The sequence below is a fragment of the Choloepus didactylus genome, chromosome 15, assembly GCF_015220235.1.
Source record: "Choloepus didactylus isolate mChoDid1 chromosome 15, mChoDid1.pri, whole genome shotgun sequence".
NCBI classification, from domain to species: Eukaryota; Metazoa; Chordata; class Mammalia; order Pilosa; family Megalonychidae; genus Choloepus; species Choloepus didactylus.
In genome coordinates this window covers 64,759,211-64,786,126 of record NC_051321.1, presented here as the reverse complement: position 1 = coordinate 64,786,126, position 26,916 = coordinate 64,759,211, and the positions used below count along the sequence as shown (strand labels likewise).

Here is a 26,916-nt window from a genome sequence, read left to right as displayed (position 1 = left end):
GGCCAATAGGAGCCCCTTAGAATTGGCGCCTGTTTCCTTTTTTTTTTTTTTTTTTTAATCATCATTTTATTGAGATATATTCACATACCACGCAGTCATACAAAACAAATTGTACTTTCAATTGTTTACAGTACCATTACATAGTTGTACATTCATCACCTAAATCAATCCCTGACACCTTCATTAGCACACACACAAAAATAACAAGAATAATAATTAGAGTGAAAAAGAGCAATTGAAGTAAAAAAGAACACTAGGTACCTTTGTCTGTTTGTTTGCTTCCCCTACTTTTCTACACATCCATCCATAAACTAGACAAAGTGGAGTTTGGTCCTTATGGCATTCCCAATCCCACTGTCACCCCCCCATAAGCTACATTTTTATACAACTGTCTTCGAGATTCATGGGTTCTGGGTTGTAGTTTAATAGTTTCAGGTATCCACCACCAGCTACCCCAATTCTTTAGAACCTAAAAAAGGTTGTCTAAAGTGTGCGTAAGAGTGCCCACCAGAGTGATCTCTCGGCTCGTTTTGGAATCTCTCTGCCACTGAAGCTTATTTCATTTCCTTTCACATCCCCCTTTTGGTCAAGAAGATGTTCTCCATCCCACGATGCCGGGTCTACATTCCTCCCCGGGAGTCATATTCCATGTTGCCAGGGAGATTCACTTCCCTGGGTGTCTGATCCCACGTAGGGGGGAGGCGCCTGTGTACTTTTGACACGTCCCTGTTCATCTTTAAGCATTTCCTTACTTTTGGTCAAGCATTTGGTCAAGCATTTCCTTCCCTTTGGTACAGCATATGTTCCAGGCTAATCTAGTGTTTTTTTCTGCCCGGGGCCTAGCATTAGCCATTTCTCAAAGAGCCCTGACTTCTTTAAGTAGAAAATGATATTTAGAAATTAAGCCCTGGATGCTAAGTATGCTCATTGATACTAGAGAGTGATTGCTTCTAGGCCCTTGCAGCAGACAGAGCTAGGAACTAGATTTATATGTATGTGTTTGTGTGTGTACACTCACATACATCTATATATTTATCAATATATGTTAAAACATGAGGTCATACCGATACCTTCAATTCTGCCCAAATACCACAGAGTTTATTCTAGATTCTTCCATTCCATATCTTGTAACTTCCTTAACCATTGAGAAACCCGACTGCCAACACCTTTAAAATATTTACTCAGTCTCCCTAATATGTCAGTAGTCTTGTGGCCACACTGACCAAAGGCTCAGCAACAGACATACTGGACAACCCACACATAGTGCGTAAAATAGCCTGAAGCTTAGCACTGACAAGGGGAGGGAGGAATGCAGAGGGTTGTAAGGGGTTTTGTTTTGCTTTTTTGTTTTGTTTTGTTTTTTATGGAAGTGAAATTCACAAAATACCAAAACTGATTATTTTAAAGTATACAATTCAGTTATATTTATTACATTCTCAGTGAAATACAACCATCACCACTATCTAATTCCTTAAAGTTTTCATCATCTGAAAAGGAAGCTCTGTACCCATTAAGCAGTCTCTCATTTCCCCGTCACCAGTCACTGGAAACCACTAAACTGTTTTCAGTCTCTGTGGATTTGCCTATTCTGACTATTTCTTATCAATGGGATCATACAGTATGTGGCGTTTTGTGTCTTTCACTTAGCATAATGTTTTCAAGGTGCATTCATGTCATAGCATGTATCAGAACTCCATTCTTTTTTATGGCCAAATAATATTCCATCATATGGAAATAAAAATATTTTGTTTATCCATTCACCATTGATGATCATTTGGGTTGTTGCCAGTTGGGTTGCCGTTTGAGTTGTGAATAGAGCTGCTGTTAATTTGTGCTCTAGTTTTTGTTGGCATATCTGTTTTCAATTTTTTGGAATATATACCTAGGCATGGAATTGCTGGGTCACATGATATTCCGTGTTTAACATTTTGAGGATCTGCCAAACTGTTTCGACACCATTTTACATTTCCACCAGCAATGTATGAGGGTTCCAATTTCTCTGCCTTTTCACAACATTTAATTTCCATTTTATAGATTATAATCATCCTAGTGGATATGAAAGGTATCTCATGATGTTTTTGATTTGCATTTCCCTCATGGCTAGTAATGTTGAGCATCTTTTCAAGTGCTTATCAGCCATTTGCTTATCTTCTTTAGAGAAGTGACTTTTCAAGTACTTTCCCCATTTTTAAATTGAATCGTTTGTTTTGTTATTGAGTTGTAAGAGTTCTTCATATTCTCTGGATAGTAGTCTCTTATCAGATAGACAGTTTACAAATATTTTCTCCTATGCTGTGAATCATCTTTTTGCTTTCTTGATAATGTCCTGTAATACACAAAAGTTTTTAATTGTTGATGAAGTCCAATTGATCTATTTTTCTTGCTTGTGCTTTTGATGTCATGTCCAAGAAACCATTAGCTTTTCCATTTCTATATAGAAAACAGTTGGAATTTTGATTGGGATTGCATTAAATCTGTAAATCACTTTGGGTAGTTATAACATCTTAACAGTATTAATTCTTCCAATCCACGAACATGGACTATCTTTCCATTTATTTAGGTCTTTAATTTCTTTCAGTAACAATTTGTACTGTTCTGAGTACAAGTCCTTAACATCTTTTTTTTTTTTATAAAGTGGTTTAATTGAGATATATTCACACATCATGCAATCCATCCAAAGCGTACAATCTGTGGCTCACAGTATATTCACAAAGTTTTGTAGTCATCACCACAGTGGATTTTGAAACAGTTTGATTACTGCAAAAAGAAAATCTCCATACTCCTTATACCCCCTTATTATTGACACTTAACGTTGATGTGGTACCTTTGTTACAACTGATCAAAGAATATTAAAATACTACTGTTAACTATAGTCTGTAGTTTGCATAGGTGTATTTTTTCCTTATACCACCCTGTTAACACCTTGTAATAGTGATGAACATTTGGTCTAGTTCATGAAAGAACATTCTTATTTGTCCCCAACAAGGTTCATCATGTATACAGTCTCATGTTTCATCCTCTGGCTTTCCTTCTGGTGACATACATGACCCTAAACTTCTCCTTTCAACCACAATCACATAGATAATTTAGTGCTGTAAATTACACTCGTGAGAATGTGCTACCAACACCTATGTCCATCTCCAAACATTTACAATCAACCAGATTAAAAATTTGCACAAATTAAGCATTATCTCCCCATTCTCAACCCTCATTCTATCTCCTGATAACCTATATTCTAGATATTAACTCTGTGAGTTTGCTTAATATACTTAGTTCGTATTAGTGAGCTCATAACAATGTTTGTCCCATTCTGTCTTGCTTATTTCACTCAACATGATATCCTCAAGGTTCATCCGTGTTGTCTCATACATCAGAACTTCATTCCTTCTTACAGCTGGATAATATCCCATCTTTGGGATCACTGTAGTATATGCAATATCAAAATGTAGAAACTGTATTTTGTGTATCCATTCATTAAGTGATGGATACTTGGGTTTCTTCAGTTTTTTGACAATTGAGAATAATGTTGCCATGAACATCGATGTGCAAATGTCAGTTTGCATCCCCGCTTTCAGTTCTTCTGGGCTTATGACTAGTAGCAGGAATGCTGCATCGTATGGCAGTTCTATACACAGCTAAGGATCCGCCAAACTGTCTTACCTGGCAGCTGTACCATTTTATGTTCCCAGCAGTAGTGAATGAGTGTTCCTGTTTCTCCACATCCTCTCTAACACTTGTAGTTTCCTATTTTTTTTTTTTAATAGTGACCATTCCAGTGGGTATGAAATGGTATCTTGTGATTTTACATTTCCCTTGATAGGTAGTGATGTCGCTCATCTTTTCGTGAGCTTTTTAGCCATTTGTATTTTCTCTTTGAAAAAAGGTCTATTCAAGTCTTTAGCCCATTTTAAAATTAGGTTGTTTATCTTTAATTGTTGAGTTGTAGGATTTCTTTGTATATTCTGGATATTAAACCCTTACCAGGTATGTGGTTTCCAAATATTTTGTCCCATTAAGTAGGGTGTGTTTTTCACTTTCTTGATCAAGTCTTTTGAAGCTCAGAAGTCTTTAATTTTGAGGAGGTCTCCCATTTATCTATTTTTTTCTTTCATTGCTTGGGCTTTGGGTGTAAAGTCTAAGAAACCATTGCCTACAAGATCTTGAAGATGCTTCCCTGTATTTTCTTCTTGGAGTTTTGTGGTACTGGCTCTTATATTTAGGTCTTTGATCTGTATTGAGTTAATTTTTTGTATAAGGTATGAGCTAGGTGTTCTCTTTCATTCTTTTGGTTATGGATATCCTATTCTCCCAGCACCATTTATTGACGAGAAAGTTTTGTCCCAGTTGAGTGACTTTGGGAGACTTGTCAAAAATCTATTGACCTTAGATCTGAGATTTTGTTTCTGAATTCTCTATTCTAGTCAGTTGATCAGTATGTCTCTCTTGATGCCAGCAGCATGCTCTTTTGACTGTTGTGGCTTTATGTGCTTTAATGTCAGGAAGCATGAGTCCTCCCACTTCATTCTTTTCAGATGTTTTTGACTATTCGAGGCCCCTTTCCTTCCAAATAAACTTGATAATTGGCTTTTCCATGTCTGCAAAGTAGGCTGTTGCAATTTTGTTTGGTATTGCATTGAGTCTGTAGATCAATTAGCATAGAATTCAAATCTTAACGTCATTTAGCCTTCTAATCTATTAACACAGAATGTCTTATTTAGGTCTTCTTTGATTTCTTTAGCAATGTTTTATAGTTTTCTGAGTATGGATCCTTTACATCCTTGGTTAAGTTTATTCCTAGGTATACTAGGAATGGAATTTTTTTCTTGATTACTTCTCAGATAGCTCATTGCTAGTGTATAGAAACACCATTGATTTTTGTATGTAAATCTTCTATCCTACCACTTTGCTGAATTTGTTTATTAGCTCAAGTAGCTTTGTTCTAGTTTAGTCAGGATTTTCTAAATATAGGATCAATTTGTCTGCAAATAGTGAGAGTTTTACTACTACTTTTCCAATTTCATTGCCTCGTTTCTTTTTCTTGCCTAATTGTTCTGGCTAGAACTGCCGGTACAATGTTGAATAACAGAAGTGACAGTGGGCATTCTTGTCTTGTTCCTAATCTGAGAGGAAAAGATTTCAGTCTCTCACCATTGAGTATGGTGTTAGCTGTGGGTTTTTCATATATGCCCTTTATCATGTTGAGGAAGTTTCCTTTAATGCCTACCTTTTGAAGTGTGTCTATCATGAAAGGATGCTGAATTTTGTCAAATGCCTTTTCTCCATCAATTGAGATGATCATGTGGTTTTTGCTTTTTTGTTTGTTGATGTTGTGTATTACATTAATTGATTTTCTAGTTTGAGCCACCCTTACATTCCTGGAATAAAACCCATTTGGTCATGGTGTAGTAATCTTTTAATGTGCCGTTGGATTATATTTACAAGCAGTTTGTTGAAGATGTTTGCATCTATATTCATTAGAGAGATTTGTCAGAAGTTTTCATTTGTTATGGTATCTGTATGAGGCTTTCTTATTAGGGTGATGTTGGTTTCATAGAATGAGTTAGGTGCTGTTCTCTCCTCTTCACTTTTTTGGAAGAGTTTGAGCAGGATTGTTATTAATTCTACTTGCAGTGATTGGTAAAATTCCTCTGTAAAGGTATCTGATGCTGGGCTTTTCTTTGTTGCAAGTTTTTGATGATTGATTCGGTCTCTTTACTTGTGATTGGTTTGTTGAGGTCTTCTGTTTCTTCCTGGATCAACCTATGTTTGTGTGTTTCTAGAAAGTTGTCCATCTCATCTAAGATATCTAATTTGTTGGCATACAGTGGTGCATAGTATCCTCTTACGAACTGTCTTGTTGAACTTTTTTATTTCTATGGGGTCCATGGTGATGACCCCCTTCTCATTTCTGATTTTATTTATTTGCATCCTCTCTCTTTTTGCCTTCTCATTCTAGCCAAGGATTGGTCCATTTTATTGATCTTCTCAAAGAATGATCTTTTGGTTTTATTGATTTTCTCTATTGTTTTTTTCTCAATTTCATTTATTTCTGCTCTGATCTTTGTTATTTATTTCCTTCTGTTTGCTTTGGGATTAATTTGTGTTCTTTCTGTCATTTCTTCAGGTGTTCGGTTAGGTCTTTGGTTTTAGCTCTTTTTTTAATGTAGGCATTTAGGGCTATGAATTTCCCTGTCAGAACTACCTTGACTGCATCACATAGGCTTTGATATGTTGTGTTCTCATTTTCATTTGTTTTGAGATATTTAGTTATTTCTCTTGCAGTTTCTTTTTTGACCCACTGATTGTTTATGAATGTTTTGTTAAACCTTCATATATTTGTGAATTTTCCAGTTCTTTGGCAGTTCTCGATTTCCAAATTTTTTCTGTTGTGACCAGAGAAAGTGCTCTGTATAATTTCAGTCTTTTAAAGTTTATTAAGACCTGTTTTGTTCTCCAGTATGTGGCCTATCCTAGAGAATGTTTCATGAACACTTGAGAAGAACATATATCCTGCTTTTTTTGGGATACAGTGTTCCATATATGTCTGTTAGGTCTAATTCACTTATATTATTTAGGTTCTCTGTTTCCTTATTATCCGCTATTTAGATGTTCTGTCTTGTGAAGAGTATGGTGTGTGGAAGTCTCCTACTATTATTGTCAATACATTTTATACTCCCTTCAGTTTTGCTAGTGTTTGCCTCATGTAGTTTGGGGCATCTTGATTAGGTGCATTTCTATTTATGATTTTTATTTATTCTTGGCGAATTGTCCCTTTTATTAATATATAATGTCCTTCTTTGTTTCTTATAACATTTCTGCATTTAAAGTCTATTTTGTCTGATCTTAGTATAACTACCCCAGCTTTATATTGATTACTGCTTGCGTAGAATATCTTTTTCCATCCTTTCGCTTTCACCTATTTTATCTTTGGGCCTATAATGAGTCTCTTGTAAGCAGCATATAGATAGATCATATTTTTATCCATTCTGCCAGTCTGTGTCTTTTGAATGGGGAGTTTAATCCATTAACGTGCAGTGTTAGTACTGTAAAAGCCGTCCTTACTTTGACCATTTTATCCTTTGGCTTTTATTTCTCAAATCTATTTTTTTCTCTCTTTTTATTCTTTCTGTTGCCCTTACTGATAATCTTAATTTCTATATCTCCTCCAAGCCTCTTTCTCTTGTCTTTTCAACCTGTAGAACTCCCTTTTGTAGTTCTTATAGGGCCAGTTTCCTGTTAATGAACTCTCTCTGCTTCTGTTCATCTGTGAATATTTTAAACTTTCCCTCATTTTTGAAGGACAACTTTGCTGGTTAGAGAATTCTTGTCTGGCAGTTTTCCTCTTTCAGTATCTTAAATGTATCAACCACTGCCGCCTTGCCTCCTTGATGTCTGATAAGAAATCAGTATTAGTTTTATTTGGCTTTCCTTCGATGTGGTGAATTGATTTTTCTCTTTCTGTTTTAAGTATTCTCTCTTTCTCTTTGGCATTTGACTGTCTGATTAGTATGTGTCTTGGTCTGGGTCTTTTGGATTTATTCTGTTTGGAGTACTCTAAGCTTCTTTGATTTGTATATTTATTTATAGCTTTTACAAGGGTTGGAAAGTTTTCCACCATTATTTCCTCAAATATTCTTGAGAATAAGGTCTATATTGCTCCCCCTGGTCACAGCAGCCTGCACCAGGAATCCAGACTGCTGTCTTCATGGCTATTGGGTAGTGCAGGATGGTAAGTAGGTATGATATGTTAAAAAACTGTGGTGCTCTCTTACCAAAATTGAGCAGCTTTTTAATTCATTAAGCATTCCTTTGTTATTGTAAGTTTTTAAATTAGATTCCAGAATTCTGAAAGAGTTGATTCTGACAGTTTTTGCCAGCTTATTCATTGCTTTGTGGAGGGATAGAAATATGGATTTCCATATTCTGCCATTTTCAATGTTACCACCTTTGTATATTCTTTTTTTTTTTTTTTTTTTTTTTTTTTTTTTGACAGGGTTCAAATCCATTTTGAAGGATACAATACCTCTTCTTGTCTTTCTGAGGATTTTGATTATTTTTCCCCTCCCCCATTTAAAAAATTTTCTTTTATTTCCTATAGCACTTTTGTCTTTTTTTGGTGATTCTTGGCTGGCTGTTCACATTAAAGAGTGCAGCACTATAAAGCTGTGTAGATACTTTTTGTGTTTGGGTATGTGCATTTAGTGATTTATAGGCTCCATCCATAGAGTGATTACCTTTAAATGTAATCATATGTAGTTTGTTTTTACCCCCTTGGGTTTTTCAAGAAAGATAACTCTGGCACCTGAATGCAGGGAAGGGAGGATAGGAGTTTCATTGTTCACTATACAGACCTTCCTTTGATCCTTCTGTTTTCAGTGCAGCACCCTCACATCATCTGTCCAGATTCCATATCCTCTTTGGTTCAGTCTCACCAGAAGAGCAAAGGCCTTTGTACCAAGTTTCCTATTTTCAACTTCTGTAAATAGAACCCTTGACTATTTATAGAATCTCATGGTTTACCAACTGAGTTAGTTGGACTACCCCTTACAGGTGTTGATTGTTAACTTCCAATTCCTGAGCCTGCAACACAAATGAGCTTGCTTTTTAGTGACTTTTCTCCCACAAGCTACTGTTTCGGTTTTATCTCTTTACCAAATCAGTTACCAGTCATTCATCTGCTTTTCATCTTTACAAATTTTGTTAACATCCTTTTATTGCCAACCCTCCCCTATTCTCTTTTCTTATGCATTTATACCATTTTATTTATTTATTCTCATTTAGAGGGGTTTCAGGAGGAAGAGAGATTAGCATATTATTCAGTCTGTCCAATTTAAGAAGGACTTTCTAAACTTAAAATATAGGGCATCATGGGCATCACAAGGAAAAAAAGATTAATCTGACCACTGAAAAATGTGACATTTATGCATAACAAAACCCAAAATTAAATAGCATATAACAGACTAGGATATATGTAACAAATATGACACAGGGTAATATCCCTAGTTGTTCTAGTTTGCTAATGCTGCCGGAATGCAAAGCACCAGAGATGGATTGGCTTTTATAAAAGGGGGTTTATTTGGTTACACAGTTACAGTCTTAAGGCCATAAAGTGTCCAAGGTAACACATCAGCAATTGGGTACCTTCACTGGAGGATGGCCAATGGTGTCCGGAAAACCTCTGTTAGCTGGGAAGGCATGCGGCTGGTGTCTGCTCCAAAGTTCTGGTTTCAAAATGGCTTTCTCCCAGGATGTTCCTCTCTAGGCTGCAGTTCCTCAAAGATGTCACTCTTTGTTGCACTTGGGTATTTTTCCTCTCTTAGCTTCTCTGGAGCAAGAATCTGCTTTCAATGGCCGTCTTCAAAATGTCTGTCATCTGCAGCTCCTGTGCTTTCTTCAAAGTGTCCCTCTTGGCTGCAGCAGCTTACTGCTTCTGTCTGATCTTATATAGTGCTCCAGTAATTTAATTTAGATTCACCCTGAATGGGTGGGCCAGCACCTCAGTGGAAATTATCCAGTCAGAGTCATCACCCGCAGTTGGGTGGAGCGCATCTCCATGGAAACACTCAAAGAATTACAATCTAATTAACACTGATAGTCTGCCCACACAAAATTACATCAAAGATAATGGCATTTGGGAGGACATAATACATTCAAACTGGCACACTAGTATATAAAGAATTCAAATATAAATATATAAGAGAAACACTAGCCCTAAAAGGATAAATGGGCCAGGAGCATGAAGAGACATTTCACAAGCACTCACAAATCCCTAATTTTTCAGCATTACTAAGAAAAATATATGCTAAAACAAATTGTCATTTTTAGGCTCAGACAGAAATGTATATTTGTGTGTGTGTGGTGCATATATACAGATGAAAATGTGGAATGAGAGGCAATTTCTTGGACTACACATGGCAGTATAAACTAGAAGAGTTATGTAGGAAAATAGTTCAGCAGTATACTTAAATATCCTCTGGCTTAGGAATTCTTCATTAGGAAGCAGAAGTTTTTAAGGAAATATTTCAAACCATGGATGAAAATTTTTGCAAAAACGATGCCCATCTTATTTTGAATACTACTAGCTAGTTATTATAACTAGTATTTGTTGAGCCTTTACTGCATCCTTCAGAAACTGTTAAAACCCTTTTACTTATGTTATCCCTTTTATCCCTCACAACAATCATATGAGGTAAACAACATTTTTAATCTTCCTTGAAAACACTAAGGCCTGGATAATGACTGAACCAGGCCTGGAACCCAGATCTAATAAATTGTGTTCTCTTAACTATCATGCTCACAGAATTTTCTGTGAGCATGTATTACTTCTCTAATTAGATGGGAAAAAAGACAGACATTGCTTTCAGTGTTTTAATAATCCAACTCATCTATAATAAAATAGCTGCTTTTAGCAAATCATGCTACTTCCATACCATGTAATATGCAGCCATTAAAAATCATCGTCTAAAAGACTATTTATTGATACATGAAAATGCTCATGTTTTAATTAGGAAAATTAAATAAAGCCTTAAATACAGCATGTTTTTAATTGTTTTCCTGAACTGACAGTAGATGGAAATACACAAAAATATTTTTAAATCATTGTTTTTGAGTGGTTGGTTTACAGGTGTTTATTCATTTTCTTTTTAATGCTTCTTCTTTATTTTGCCAAATTTTGAATGTGTGTTATTTTTTAAATCAGAGAAAAATGCTCTACTAGTCATTGTACTTAATAATTTGATGTTTAATGACATGGAAACTGCTTATATTCCTTGAAAAAAACCAGTTGTGAACACACCACACACACACACACACACACACACACACACACACACGTATAGTATGATATCAGCAAGATTTTATTTTTTTTTATAGGTCTTTGGAAATACATTGGCACATTATGTGCAAAAATACTCACAGTGATATTATCCCAGGATGAGGAATGGGGATGAACCTTTTTCTTCTGATGCGTTACTTTTTACTGTAATTTCAAAATTTTCTACTACAAAGCATGCATTTTTATAATCAGAAAATGTTTTAATGTTTTAATATGGAGGACCTCAAGCCTACTTTGTTTTTCCTTTTATATTTTTAGACATTTGAAGACAGTGATTTGTTCCATTTGATTGGTGTTATCTGTGGATTAGCAATTTATAATTTTACTATTGTGGACCTCCATTTTCCTTTGGCATTATATAAGAAACTGCTGAAAAAGAAGCCATCCCTGGATGATTTGAAAGAACTAGTGCCTGATGTTGGGAGGTTAGTTGTAAAAAGTGGTAAGCCAGGATTTGGGAAAGCTTTCCTTCTGAAAATAATTGTATTTTGTTGTTGTTTTTGTTAAATTTCCAAAATAACAAAAGCCATTCCAGGAAAGCAGAAGCCATTGTGTCACTCAGGTCTGAAATTTTCCCTGGAGAAACTGAGTATAAAACCACTTGCTGAATTTTTAGTGTTTTACCTATAGTTTTTGAATAACAAATACTCAATTTAGGAAGGTAATGTTTCCTGAGAATAGAAAAATGATTTATTTGGGCTTTTACTTCTGATTGTCTTCATTCCTAGCTGGAATAGGTAAACTTTCTTATATATTACATAAAATGGAATGAATATTGCATATAAATAAGGGCAAGTAATGAAAATGAGTATATACTTGGCTTTGTATTCAGAGGAAGAGCTAAAAGCCTTAGAGTGATTTTTCCCGTCCCCTGAGTTGTTTGTAAGGTTGCCATTGTCCACCCACTATTATGAAACAAATGTAAAAGTAAAAATGCAAGGGTTTTCCCAGAGTGAATGAATATAAGCAAAACAGTCAAAATACCCAATAATGTTTTACTTCAAAAGAACATATGTATTGTTTTGCAGAAGCATGCAACAGTTACTAGATTATCCAGAAGATGATATAGAGGATACGTTTTGTCTTAATTTTACGGTAAGATGGAAAGATACAGGTTAACCTGATTATTCGTCACCCCTTTTATTTAACAGCTGTGCCTTATGATTTATCTTTGATAGATGGAATTCTTAAAGTTCTCTTTGGCTAACGTTTATTGAGCATTTACTATGTGCTAGGCACTGTGTTAAGCACAATACATGTGTTATTTCATTTATTCCTCATAATCCTATAGGGTTGGCATTCTTACCCTATTTAACAAATGAAGAAAACTGAAAACAATCATTGCATGACTTAGGCAGTATGCCCTAACTCTGTGATTTCAAAGCCTTTGCATTTTACCGTTATGGCATGATCTTTACAAATTGAGGATTATCTTCTTTATCTGAGTATTCATTTTGAGTCTGCAGTTACAAGAATGCTTTGAGAAGCAAAAGGTTATCATAACATGGGAATATTCACTAGTGAATTTAACACTTAAAAGATCAGGTCCCACTCAGGCATCCCTTTCTGCTTCACATTAGTATTCATCCTTGCCCATCTCATTTTTGTCACTCACTGTTAGATGTCATACCACAGTACAAATGCAAATTTGTTGTAATACTGTTTGGAAAATGAAATAGCAAATCTTGCAAAAGAAGCCTAAATTTTTTTAAGTCAGTGAAAGGGATGTTGAAAGTGCAAAGTCATTGGCAAATGAAGAACTGGCAGGATAAACTAGTTGGCAATTGAGAAAACCAGCATGGATTATAAGGCACTTCAGAGGAAATGACTTGAATATTATAAAGTAGACTGTTGTGAAAAATGGTAAAACTTTGTTTTCTCTCTCTTTTTTTTTTTTTTTTTTTAATTTATTTTTATCAAGGAAAAGTCCTCCTTGGACTTTTTTCACTATTTACTATGAAATTTTGCTTCCCCTTTTCAGTTGATTCACTTATTTTCATACCAGTTGTCCTTGGGTCTTTATTGATTATCTCAATTCTCTGAAAAGTTGGGATCCAAGCAGTTAGCTGGAACTCTGAGTATAGTCTTATAAAGTATAGTCTTAGTACGAGTCTTATAAAGAACTGGTAATTTACACATTCCTTTACATTCAAGAGCTATGGTAATTCACACATTCCTTCACTCTGCCATTTCCTTTTCAGAAATTTTCAGTGTTTTTTATTGCTTGCAGAACATACTTTTAGAATGGACTTCAAAGACATTTATAATCTGGTTTTCTACCTTCCATTGTATTCCTCCACTTATTTGAAGTTTTGTTATATCACCCAGTATACTTTCATATACCTTAACCTTCCTCGTTTTTAAGACTACTACTTGCAATTCATTTTCAGAACTTTATATTTACTCTCATATCTATCCTTTTGTTCTATTTATGTGTTAAGTCTGAAATTCTGTCCCCTTGTAATCTTTCAGAATAGTACTCATCTTTAAGGTGCTTTTCAAATGGCATTTCTTCCTCAAAGTCTTTTATACTACTTATAGTTAGAATTAAGTTTTCTTTTTTTCTTCTTTTGTCTCATAACATTTGTTTATGTCTCTATTACAGAATAATTTTATTATAATGAGTTGATTACATAACCTATTTCTCCTTCTTTATTAGATAGTAAACTCCAGAACAGGGATGTATTCTTCTCTGCGTCTCATCTCAATCCTGCTGTTGAGTTTTATAGTGGGCACTAAACAGATGTTCCAGTAAAAGACTATAATATTACAAACAGAGGGAATAGAAAGAGAAAAGGTGCCTAGGTTGGAATTTTAATATTTGTAGGAAAATAACAGACTAGTAAAGGGAATAAAGTTTCAAAATTATCAGCTGTCTTTATAAACTGCCTGTGGTCAAGCATACAACAAAGCAAGTACGAAAAATACAGAAGTAGCAGTTGTCATGTGGGAAGAATACTTAACTGTTTTAAGCTGAAAGCACTTTTACACTTGGATTGCATCACTTGTCCCAGGAAAACATCCTTCCTAATATTTTACTTCTGTAGTGACTGTTCTAAAATTATATGCACAATAAATGCTCAGTTTCCTGTTATTAACTAACTAGACACTTGGTAGTTTATAATTAGTCAAGGTAGGATTTCAAGCTAGTAGAGATGATGAAAATTCCTAGTTGTGGCTTTATGCAGAAATAAAAAATAAGCTTATGGTAGCGAATTTTACTTAATTTACTAGTTTTTATATTTAACAAGACAAAGATAGATTATAATAGATTATTAAAATACTCAAAGTGTTGAGTCTGATGTTGACTTTTTTTAAAAATTTAAATTAATAGATCACAGTTGAAAACTTTGGTGCAACAGAAGTGAAAGAACTGGTTCTAAATGGTGCAGACACAGCTGTTAACAAACAAAATCGGTAAGTGAATTATAGCATCATCAGTGGTAGTAATAAAATTTGGTAGGCATTTTCTTCTTTATTTAGAAACATGTCGCTACCTTAAGTTTTAGTCAGATAAAACTTAGTTTTTGAATGGTTAGTGAATGGATACCCTTTACTCCTGAAATCCCTTTAAAGCATCAATAAAGGGATAAAAAGATCATGAACAACAAGACCAAGAGAAGGGAGAGGAGCCAACAGCAATACAGTTTTGGAAGCTTGAAAACAGTGCTAATTACTTCAACCAACCAGAGAAAGGTACAACGTAAGAGGAGTCTAGAAGCCAGACAAGTGAGTTCATATTGCAGAACAGAGGTTTGGGCATTGAGAATTCAAATTACCTGGGAAAGTGTATGGGGCTTGGGGGAATCCTGGAAACAGGAAAATTGGCTTTTGTAAGAAGCAGTTAGAAACCCATTTCTCTTAGCACACTAGTAGCCTGTCAACTGCTACTTTCCAATCTGGGCAAAAGATTGGAAATTTATCTTCTGTGGAGATTGAACTAAAGAGATTGTGGATTTGCAGACACCTAGGTACAGCCAAGGGCAAGGAGCTGAACTGAAAACAGGGAAATTAAATGCAAGTCTACAGTTCCCTTCCCCTTGACACTGTATGTTGGAGGATTTGTCCTTAGGGAAACTGCCAAACTCTTTAAATGTGAATGGATAGCCAAAGGTCAGTAGACGTTTAAGGAAAACAAAAAACAAAAAACAAAAAAGTTAAAAAGAATGCCAAGGAAACAGAAGCAATGGAGGATGAAGAATAAAATTTCAAAAGAAACTGATATCAGTATCCTTAAGCCCTAAGTGTAGCATGAAGATGGATATCTTAAGAACTGAAAAAAAAGTTCCTTGGAAAAAATGGAATAAATTAAATTTATCAAAGAAATGGGACAGGAAAAGTTCTAGAACTGAATGACATGCCTTCCAAGGTTGAAAGCTTGGAAAATGAAAATTGACCCATACCAAGGCAAATTTCTTGAAATTTCCAAATTCTCAGAGAAAAAGGGATCCCAAAAGTAGCTGGGGAAAAAAAAAGCAGGCTGAATAGAATTAAGAATCAGAATAACACCAGACTTTTAAAGAACAACACTAGAATCTCGAAGATCAAAATTCTGGGCAAAAATTACATTACCTTAGAATTCTGTAATCAAACTATCAGGTAGGTGTAGAAAAATATTTTCGTGCATGCACAGTCTCAGAGAATTCTCTTTCAATGCATTTTTCTCAGTAAGTTACTGGATGACATGTTCTAGTGGAAGGCATGGGATTAAAAAAAAAACAAAACCCAAAAATAGGATCCAATACAGGAGAGCGCCAAAGAGAATTTCTTCTGCAAGATCGGCAGCTGTGTAGAACATTTAGAAAGCTCATCCAGTCCAGGTTAGATCAAGAGGATAGAGGTCTCCAGGGGGATTGTCTCTAGGAGAAAAATGGAACTTAGACTACCTAATATATTTGAATAAATCTAGAGGAGTTTGGCATTTCTGTTGGAGGAGTTGGGAATGAAGTAGCATACTAAGGTTTAAAGTTGTTTTTAATAAATGTAACCATAGAACACGGTAGCTTGACTACATATAGTGTTTGTAATCAGAATAATGTAAACAATGAAAAATTGTTATGTAAATATAATGAGAATGGTGGGAGGAGAAGTGGGGATGGGGCACTTAGATAAAAGGTAAATCCTCACTTTTTACAATAGGTATTCAGTCCTTTGGATAATATTTAAAATTGAAAATCAAGGAATAACAGAAAGAGCTTAACAAATATTTGCCTTTGAATAGTGGGAATTTCAGATGTAGAGGTGCCGGGTGGAGAACTGCTTCATTTTCTTCTATTTTGTTATAGCTCTTTAGATAAACTTGGTAGTGGCTGTTGCCTGGCACTTTATCCAAATGATTATAATCCTAATTCTGATACTTAGAATCTGTGTAACTTTAGATAAATTAGGTAATGTTCCATGCATCAGTTTCCTTATCTGTAAAATGGTATAATTGTACCTACTTCACTGGGGTATTTTGAGGATTAAATGAGGTAATGATAGTAAGATGCTTAGAATAGTACCAGCACATGTTCAGCTCAGTAAATGTTGGCTATTGCAACTATTACTATTTGATGTTTTAAACTATGCATATGTTTTACTTTGATAAAAATAAAGCTGTTTTAAAAATGTTAAAATTTTAGATGATTTTAGCTGCCCTTCCCCCCCCCCTTTAAATCTTGGTTTTAAAAATCTTTGACTGTGATTTGGAAAGGTTTATTTTCTTCTTTTAAAGTTTCTGTTGTTTGACAGTAAATTTAAATTTTTTAAAAATATTCTTTCACATAGATTATTTAGCTTAGAAATAAGGAATTTTTATTTTTGTACTATCAATTCTAGTTAGATAATGAAAGGATTGTAGGCAAAAATATATTGGCAAATAGTTTAAGCTCTTGGACTTAAGGGACTTAGTATAGTTTCCTTTTGTATTATAACAGGGCAGAAAAGAATCAGAAGTGTTTATGTTTATGTGTGTGTGTATGTCTATACATATGTTTGAAAAGAAACTTGTAAATGTTAATGATTATCCTAAAAAATTCCTTGAAATCCAGGAAAAAAGAGTCTAGTCTGTCAAATAGTCTGACAAACAAAGCTCTAATTTTTTAATCACCTAATATTTTTAACAGATCATTCTTTTTTTAGGCATTTCTGTGGGATCATACATATAAATTTACAATTATTTATGAATATTTAAAAATTACTTTCATAGCCATTTTATTGTTCTGCCTACTAACAAATGGCTTGTTTCAATTAGAGTACCCTAAGAATGTCTGTGAATGATAGATTGTCTGCATGCCTTACAGATATGCCAGTTTTGGTATAGAAAGAATAGGCTTCTCCATAATGACTTGTCCCCTTTACCCGACTCTTATTTTCTCAATTTTGTAAATAAGTCACCAAAAGTACAGGAGTATTCAAAGTTTTAATAAGGCTACATTATATCTTCTTCATAAATAATGATTTTTATAATCTTCTGTATATGTGTGCTTTTTTATTTCTAGGCAGGAGTTTGTTGATGCTTATGTGGATTACGTATTCAATAAATCAGTGGCTTCCTTATTTGATGCTTTTCATGCGGGCTTTCATAAGGTCTGTGGAGGAAAAGTCCTTCAGCTCTTCCAACCTAATGAGCTACAAGCAATGGTGATTGGAAATACAAACTATGATTGGAAGGAACTGGAAAAGGTAGGGAAAACCAAATCTGTGACATTGTTTAAATGGAAAGGCAAAAGAAGAACATTGCTTATTGGTGGAAATTTTGCCTTCTCATTTATTTTCCATTTTACACAATCTATTATTATCATTATATAGGAAAACGCTGTACCCTGCTTACCCCAGAATGCATGAATTTGAATTGTGTGTGAGTTACAGATAAAACATTTTGTATTTTGTGATATTGGTGGTGTTCATATAGAAAAATGTCATGTGTAACAGAGGCTGATTAGAAGCCCCCACTAAAATTTAATGGGTTTTCATTCTACTTCAATCCTAGGAAAACTATTATGAAAAGCACTTGCTTCATTTGTAAACTTTGTTTCTGATTGGTCTCACTGTTATAAACAACCACTTTCTACATTACCTAGCAGTCCCCCTGCTAGGTATTGTTTTGTGCACACGAAAGTCTGTAAGTGAGCCAAAAACTAGAAACAACCCCTGTGTCCTTTAATGGGCAAATGGAGAAGCAGACCAGGATATGATATATCCATCCAGTAGAATATCACTGAGCAATAAAAGAAATGAACTATTGACATATACAACAATTTGGATGAATTTCAGAGGTGTTATGCTGAGTGAAAGAAGCCAGTCTCAAAAGATTACATGCTGTATGGTTCCATTTATGTAACATTCTTGAAAAGACAGAATATGGTGACAGAGATTAGAGGTAGAGGTGTGTGTGTGACTGCAAAGGGGGTAGCAACAAGGGAGGTTTGGGGAGTGATGGAACTGTTCTGTTTACATGAATCTATACATGTGTTTAAAATTCATGGAACTGGATACATGCCAGAAAAATCAATTTTACTATGTATTAATTTAAGGAGTAAAATTTTACAAATTAAAAACAAAATAATTAGGGATTTCTGGTTAAATGTGGTAAACATGTTTTATCTTTGCTTCTTGCTAAAATCTCACTAGAATGACAATAAAGGAATAAAAATAGAAATCCCCCCCCCCAAACACACCCAAAGTTCAGTGAATAAGAGAAGAAATAGTTTTGGAATATGGAAAATAGGTGGATAAGTGATGAGTGCCTTGAAATTGAATTCTAAGTCTCTAGAGAGACAGGGTCATCTAGAGGCAGCCTATTTCACACCCTAGAATCTCTGAAAGGCTCAAGCAGTAACCATATTACTCTAATGGGAGAGATGTGGGGTTGGGCTAAAGCTATAGAATTACTTCCAAGCTGATATAAGGAATAATTAGACCCCCTCATGTCCCCTTTCCTACCTAATAAAAGATAACTGTAGAGAGGCTTTAGAATCCTGGAAACCATGTAAAACTGAAGATGACACCCAGAAGGCTGGCAGACAGGCTTAAATCCTTCAGGAAGGAGATTGAAGTTTTCCTCTGCAGATAAATTGACAGAAGAGACCTGTATATACTCACTTTCAGGGTCCCCCATTGGAAATGGTCCCTTCAGCCAATCACCCTAAAATGAAAATGGTATAATGGCTTTTCATCACATTTAAAGTATAAAACAAAGTATTTACAATGATCTAAAGATCCTGCATAATTTCTCTCTCCTTGCCTTATGTATCATTCTTCCTCTCACTTACCCTGTTTCAGTCTTATTGGCCTTTTTGCTGAATCTAGAACCCTCTAAGCATACTCCAACTTTGGGGACTTTATTTGCTGTTCCCTTTGCCTGCAATTTTCTCCACTTGGATAATGGTTCTTGCTCTAATCTCCTCTGTTGTCGTTATACCTTCTCAGAAGCCTTCCTGGATTACCTACCCTCCTACCCCCACCCCCACCCACAAACACAACACTGTCTCCCTTTCTTGCTTTATTTTTCTTTGAGTCTGGTATAATATAAATTTTACTTATTTGTCCCTACTTTGTTGCCCCTTCCTTCCACTACAATGTAAACATCATGAGGACAACATTTTTTGTCTGTTTTGCTCACTGCTGTATTCCCAGCACCTAGAGCCCTCAATAAGTACTTAAAATCTTGCCTGGAGAGATAGTTGACAGAAGTGCTCATTGGGTAGGGCAGAACATTATTTTAGTATACTTAGTATACTTTGGTTTCTTCCATTGTATGTCTGATCTGTTTTAATTGCTGCAATTATGATTTGTGGCTTTGAATGCTCTTTCTTTATTAGGATTGTATACACATTTCCCCAAACCATTTAGAGCTATAACAAAAAAAAAAGAAAAAACTTTAGACATTGTTCAAATTCTTCTTTGAAATATCACGGGTATTAATTCAAACAAGTTAATAAAATTAACTGATTGATAGAATTAAAGCCATTTTCTCCAAACCTGTTTTCATATAACAGCAAATATTTAGCAGAAACTGGATTTGAATTATCCAGCAATTGAGATAAACATGGCTACAAATAGAGCCCAAAATTCAAGAAACCCATTAGTAAAAATTTATTGTGCCCTTACTGAATGTCTATACAAGAGATTAGGGAGACAGAAATGAATAAGATTGAAACATGGTCTTTGCCTTCCTGGAGCCTACAGTCTAATAATGGAGCTAGACGTTAAATTGTGATGAATATAAATGAAGAGTAAGAGTTTAGTGATTGGTGTAAAAGGAGTAACCTAATATAGTTTATCAAATCTGGGAAAGCCTCTCACCAGATGGTAAGTTTACAAGATAAGCAAGGACTATATTCACTGCAGCTTCCCCAGGGCTCACAACCTTGACTAAAGCTTATATATTTGATAAATTAATCAATAAATGAATTAGGTGTCATTTAATCTGAACCCTTAAGAAGTAGAAATTAGCCTGATACAAAAAGGAAGAAGGGGCATTTGTCTAAATGGTCAAGGTTAAGGGAAGTGTGTCCAATGATTGGAAAGATCTTGGTATCTAAGAACTAAAAGTTAAGGCCAAGTGTAGGGTGGCTGGATTGTAAAGAACACTTACAATGTATACTTATTTCCCTCCCCCTTCCTGCTGTCTCTCTCTTAGTGCTAATATTGTTGAAAGGAGAAGTGTATTAATTATCTGTTGCAGAAATTACCCCCAAATATTAGTGGCTTAAAAATAACAATGAACATTTATCATCTCAGTTTCTGTGGGTCAAGAATTCAGGAGAGACTTAGCCTGGGTAGTTTTGGTTGAGGGATTTCTCATGAGGTTGCAGTCAAGATATTGGCTGGTGTTGCTGTATCTGAAGGCTTGATTACAGCTAGAGATTTGCTTTCAAGATGGTTCACTTGCGTAGCTGTTAGCAGGAGGGCTTAGTTTTTCACCATGAGGACTTCTGTACATAGATCTCTTTAAAAATATCCTCATCAATTAAATGCCAAGGATGGGATCTGAGGATGGAAGAGAGGAGGCTCAAAGGAACAAAGATAGGACATAAGAGAAAAAAAAAAAAAAGGAAATACAGAATGTAAGCTTTGTATCAAGGTTGAATTTCTTGAACTTCTTAGCTGCGTTTAATGGGATTGCATAAAAGAATTTTGTTGTTCATGGGAAATGTATATGTGAATTACATTGTTTTTTCAAGCATGTGTGCAGCTTGCTCTCATATGTTTAGAAGACAGAGCAATAGATGATGGATGATAGGGAGGGAAAGAGGGAAGGAAAGAAAGAAAGAAATGGTGGTGTGACAGGATGTTAAATGTGGTGGATCAGGGTATTGGGGGAGGGGGGTCGGGGTGTGCTGGAGTTCTATGTATGGGGTTTGTACTGTTTTTGCAACTGTTCAAAGTTTGAATTTATCTCAAAATAAAATTTCTTATTAAAAAAAAAAAAAAAGATGTCCTCATGAAATGGCAGCTGGCTTTCCCCAGAGCAAGTGATCTGAATGAGAGGCTGAAGTCACAGAGTTTTTTATGATATAACCTTAGAAACATGTAAATCATGTTGTCAGAATATGTACCTTCATAACCACAGTATTCTCATGATTACACCGGTCAGGTCTATTCACTGTAGAAGGTCATGATTACCAAGAGGCAGAGATCATAGGGGGCCATTTTGGAAAACGGAAAAAGAACATTATTAGTGTTGCTCTAAGTATCGTTAATTTTTTTAGAGGAAACATGTAATTAGTTTTACATCTAGTCATAAATATAGGAAAATAAGATTTTGTAATGATCACATACAATTTCATGTTGAACTTTAATCCCTTAATATTATTTTAATAATTCTAATTTGTCCTTATTTAGATATTTAATTTTGAAGCTGATATCTCAATCCTATCATGTTCTTTGAAGTGGTAGGGAGACATTTTTGCTGATTCATACATATTTTCTTCAATTTCCCTTAGAACTAATAACCAAATTGCAAAATGCACAGGAAATGATAATCAGCTGGACTGCATGAGTTTCAAATTCCTGGACCATGTTACCTTGGTATTCTAAAGAATCCAGTTTGCCAAATTTATGACGAAAGTAAAATCATTTAATATTAATAAAAGGTTATGTTGTTTTTAGAACACAGAATACAAAGGGGAGTATTGGGCAGAACATCCTACGATAAAAATTTTTTGGGAAGTATTTCATGAATTACCACTGGAAAAGAAAAAACAATTTCTGTGTAAGTATTTCTAACTAGTTCTGTGATTTATGAGAATAGAATCTGGCTATTAACTTTTTCTCTTAGAAGATGTATTGATTTACTTTGGTGGATTAGGTTTTTTATTTTATTATTCCAAAGTCCTGTTTTTAATCTTCAGTTAGAATAATTTTTTTAAGGTGCTAAACTGCATTCTTTATTCCATATCATTTCTTATTTCAAAAGCTAAATTCAGTCTGTCTCCAAATAGCATTGGTTCTTTGAAATGTAAACATACTATAACTGATTACAGTAACCTAGAATTGCAGAAATTCCTTTTAGAATTTCTACAAAGAACTATGCATTGTAGCTTTTTCTGTATCCTGTCTTCACTTGCTTTTCTCTTTGCTTCCAGCATAAAAACTTTGGAAATTGAAGTTCTGTTTCAACAGAACTTTTTATTTTCTGGGCCTTAGTTCCCGCATTTCTAAACTAATCCCTGTGTGTCTTTTATCTGTTAGAAATCTGTGTTCTAATTGAAATTTAACTTATTTTTAAATGAAGTTGTCAGCATATATATCTAAATCAGTGACATTCTCTTTGATACATCTGATATTGCCAAGAATATTTTTGATAATCTTTTGAGAATTGATTTGAGAATCGTGGTTAAATTCTTTTGCATATCATTCTTTGAACATGATTTGAGTTTTGGCTGCCTATTTTAAATTTTTGTTAAAAAAGCATAGAAATCAAACCAGTAGAAAAAAGAATCATAATCAAAACTGCCTTTTGTATTTGGTTTATAAACTAGTACTAAACGGCTCTTCCCAAAAGAAGTACTCCCAAAATATTTTTGTCATTGGCAACATTCATTCATCAAACATTTAAGGACCTCTTGTGCCAATATAAAGATTATTACACCTTTTAAAAGTGAAAATACTGTTTGAATGTATAATTAGTATGTGTCTCAAAAGTCATATTACAAATTCTGGAGCTAGGCTTCCATTTGGGCAAATGCTAATGTAAAGCTTTGTTATAGTACAGCTTTGCTGTACTAAATAATTTGGCACTCTTTGTTGTTTTGATAAAAATGGTTGGCTTAATTTTTTTTTTCTTGGCAGTATTTTTGACAGGCAGTGATCGCATTCCTATTCTTGGTATGAAGAGTCTAAAACTAGTCATCCAGTCAACAGGAGGTGGTGAGGAGTATCTCCCGGTTTCCCATACCTGTTTTAATCTTCTGGATCTTCCAAAATATACAGAAAAAGAAACTCTGCGATCTAAACTGATCCAAGCTATTGATCACAATGAAGGCTTCAGTTTAATATAACATTGGGAGTTAGTATAACAGTTTAGTTTAGTGCAGAAGCATTAATGCAAGAGCATTAAACTAATTATTGTGCTTTTCTTGTGGTGATGAATTCAGCAAGGTGACAGAGATACTATTATCATTTTTATTTGCAAAATGTTCGATGCTGTGAGTTTTCATGAAAGCCAAAAAATCTTAAAGGAAAATGAACAAACTTAATATTAAACTTTATTGTACAGAACCATGGATATTTTTTTTTTTTGCCATCTTCCCAATAAACATACAAGTATTGTGAATATATTAAAGTTTTACTAACATGAATTTTAAGAGTTTGCATATTTCAAAAATGATCTGGTATGAGTGCATGGAAATGTTGCTTAATTTTTCTTCAATCATTGGGTGAAAAACCTTTAACTTTGTCCTGCAATAGCCATTTGATTATTTTTTCATTTTGTAAATAAAGTTAAGTTTTGTAATAAAATAGTGATGTTCTGATATCAGTACAGTTTCCATGGTTGTAATTGAACTGAGCTGACTTTTAAGGGTTAAAAATTATGGCCATTAAATATTACTCTGAGAATCTATAAAAGCAAAAAAAATTAGCATGGTGAAAACACAGTCTGCTTTTTTGCTATAATAAATGTCTGAGTTACAAATAGGAGTTACACTAAATAACTTGTACTTCTTTCAACTCTTTTGTGAATACTGAGATGCTGCTGATAGATGGGAGGCTGTTTACCAGAAAGCTTAATATTTAGTAATGGGAGAACTTTGTCCTACAGTTGCCAGGAATAGAAACATTGGCTACTATGAGAACCAGTCACTGGGCTATAGCTTTCAAAGCTGTTGATGCTGCAGGATAGTATTTAGCCAGAATTTTCACAATGCTTTAGAATTATTTCCTTAAAATTTTTTAGACAAATCTTAAGAGTTTTATGGTGCTGATGCTTAGTTATCTCATGTCTTTAAATTGTAAAAGTAACTTGATGCAATACATGTGACTTTCTGCTATAATGCAAATATTTATTTTTAAAATTTATTTTAAAAATGCCTTGAAAACTGTTTAAATAATAAAGATTTATTGGTTTAATTTTTTAACTTCCAGTGCTTCTCATATAAGATTCAAAATATTTCAAAGAGGGGATGCCTCAAGTTTTGAATTGCCTGTTCCTGTTCCCTTATAAAGTTGTCTGTTGTATAGAGGCCCACATTCTCTTATCTGCAATTCCAAAATACAAAAAAAGTCTGAAGAAATATTTTTATAACTCACTTGGCAACAGAACCTGAACTGAATTGGTTTGATGCTAATTTTAGTCTTCATTTATTCAACTAAATGGAACTATTTGTGAATTTTACTGTGGCAATATTACTGTGTTTGATTACTTATTAATTTGTTTGATTTAAGTGTTGCCGCAGACCCCAATGGTGGGTGCTGCATGTTATGTAATATATGTAGTCTAAGAATTCTTTAAAATTCATAATGCCAAAATGCAACTGAGCCCAAGATTTTTGATAAGGGATTGTAGACCTGAACTTTTCAGTAATTTAATTTAAATGGATAAATTTCTACTGGTGAACCATTAGTATCTTTTTATAGATAGAAACACTAAAGTAATATTCTCATCTAAGGTAATTTTCCTCAAAATAGCATTTTACCTTGTGAAAATTCTTCTGTAAATACAAAAACACAGTTCCCAGTCTCATATCCTGTTTCCTTGTTATCCAATGCTTTGAGGGTAGTGTGTAACTGGTCAAATCAAAAACTATATGTAGTTATCAGATGCCTTTTTTTTTTTTTTTTTTTTTTTTTTGAGTAAATTATGTAAGCTGTGAAGCTGATAGCAACCACTTTGGATTAATATAGATAGAATTCACTGGACAGATATATTTTTAACAAGGACCTAGCATCTTATCTAGAAGCACACAGTACAAGGCTTTATTTGAGTAATTATTGCAGATATTCTTTTGTTTTTCTTTTGCTGCAGCTGTAATGCAGTAGCATTAACAGCAAGGAGATTTGTGGTAGGAAGTCGGAATACCATTGGAGATTTTTCGAATTACCATTTGTTTTAAAAAAAAAAATAAAATCTGTTGAACTTTTTAGATCAGAGTGGAAAATAGGCAAATACTGAGTGATCATGATTATTGAGTTGACTAAACTTGAAAATATTTGGCTTCTGTGCAGATGTTTGCACGAGACAATCTGGTGTTTGTAGCTCACCATCTTAATTTAGTGATAATTTTAACCAATAGCCAGTTTCCAGTCTGATTTTATAAAGCAGTGGAACTAAAAGAGCGACTCCTTTAAATCTGAAGGAAATAAAGCTAGAATTCAACTTTAAAAACTGAGAGACCTTAGAGTCTCAGTGTTAGCCTTCTCACAGTGTCCATTCTTAAAGACTGTTCATTCAGATCAGTTTTTACTTTAGAGATTTTTACCCTTCTACATTATTTTTTTTTACTGCATTTGGTTTAACAAAAAGTTATAAATCAAAGATTTAATATGCATCAGGCAGTCTTCCCCACTTTCCCTTAAGAGCTTACAGTATATCTGAAACTCCCCACTACCCAACCTTTATTTTATACTTTGGCTTTCGAAATCCCCTTGTGATAGTTTTGTCCTCCTTTGGTAAAGAATTTACCTTCTTTTGATAGCTCCCCACCTAGTGTATATAATCCTAAATTATCTAATCCATGAAATATTTCAGAATGTAAATTTAGAACATAGTCTGCTTATTTTGTAAAACTCATCCTTGCTCTCTGTTAGACCAGCCCCAGGAAAGGTGTACTAAAAAAGTCAGAAGTGAGCTACCCTGTTTCTTTCTAGCTAACAGTGGTTTTCAACCATGGCTATACTTTTTATACTTTATTTTAAATATAATTTAATTTTTATTTTATTTTTTTAATTAGAGAAGTTGTAAGTTTACAGGAAAATAATGCAGAAAATACAGAGTTCCCATATACTTACTTGTGCTGGTTCAGATGTATGCTGTCCCCCAAAACTCCATGTTCTTTGATGCAATCTTGTGGGAGCAGACATGTTAGTGTTGGTTAGGTTGGAACCTATTGATTGTTTCCATGGAGACGTGACTCAATCAAATGTGGGTAAGACCTTTGATTGGATAATTTCCGTGGAGGTGTTACCCTGCCCATTCGGGGTGGGTCTGAATTAAATCACTGGAGCTGTATAAATGAGCTGACAGACAGAGGGAACTCAGAGCAACTAAGAGTGACATTTTGGAGCAGCTGCAGCTGAGAGACAGATTTTGAAGACGGCTGTTGTAAACTGACACTGACATTTTGGAGAACACCATTTTGAGATGCAACCTGGGAGCAAGCAGATGCCAGCGACATGCCTTCCCAGCAAACAGAGGTTTTCGGACGCCATTGGCCATCCTTCAGTGAAGGTACCCTATTGTTGATGCCTTACCTTGGACACTTTATGGCCTTAAGAGTGTAATTTTATAACCAAATAAATCCCCTTTATAAAAGCCAGTCCATTTCTGGTATTTTACATAATAGCAGCATTGGCAAACCAGAACACTGCTCCTCCTTATACACACAGATTTCCATATTGTTGAAGCTTTGTATTAGTGTGGTCCTGGCTATACTTTTGAA

General features: G+C 34.5%; 1 protein-coding gene across 9 annotated transcripts in view; it reads left to right on the top strand.

Annotated features, from left to right (window-relative positions):
* HERC4 (HECT and RLD domain containing E3 ubiquitin protein ligase 4) overlaps nucleotides 1–23,798 on the top strand; it is a 156,768-nt gene extending 132,970 nt beyond the window's left edge. For all 9 annotated transcript variants that reach the window (XM_037805383.1, XM_037805381.1, XM_037805382.1 and 6 more), the window contains 6 exons: nucleotides 11,093–11,259; nucleotides 11,863–11,929; nucleotides 14,169–14,251; nucleotides 17,314–17,497; nucleotides 21,929–22,031; nucleotides 23,111–23,798. In XM_037805383.1, coding sequence (XP_037661311.1) covers nucleotides 11,093–11,259; nucleotides 11,863–11,929; nucleotides 14,169–14,251; nucleotides 17,314–17,497; nucleotides 21,929–22,031; nucleotides 23,111–23,319 — 813 coding nt within the window. In that variant the 3' untranslated portion in view covers nucleotides 23,320–23,798. The remainder of the gene's footprint in view (nucleotides 1–11,092; nucleotides 11,260–11,862; nucleotides 11,930–14,168; nucleotides 14,252–17,313; nucleotides 17,498–21,928; nucleotides 22,032–23,110) is intronic.
* The last annotated feature ends 3,118 nt before the right edge of the window (nucleotides 23,799–26,916 follow it).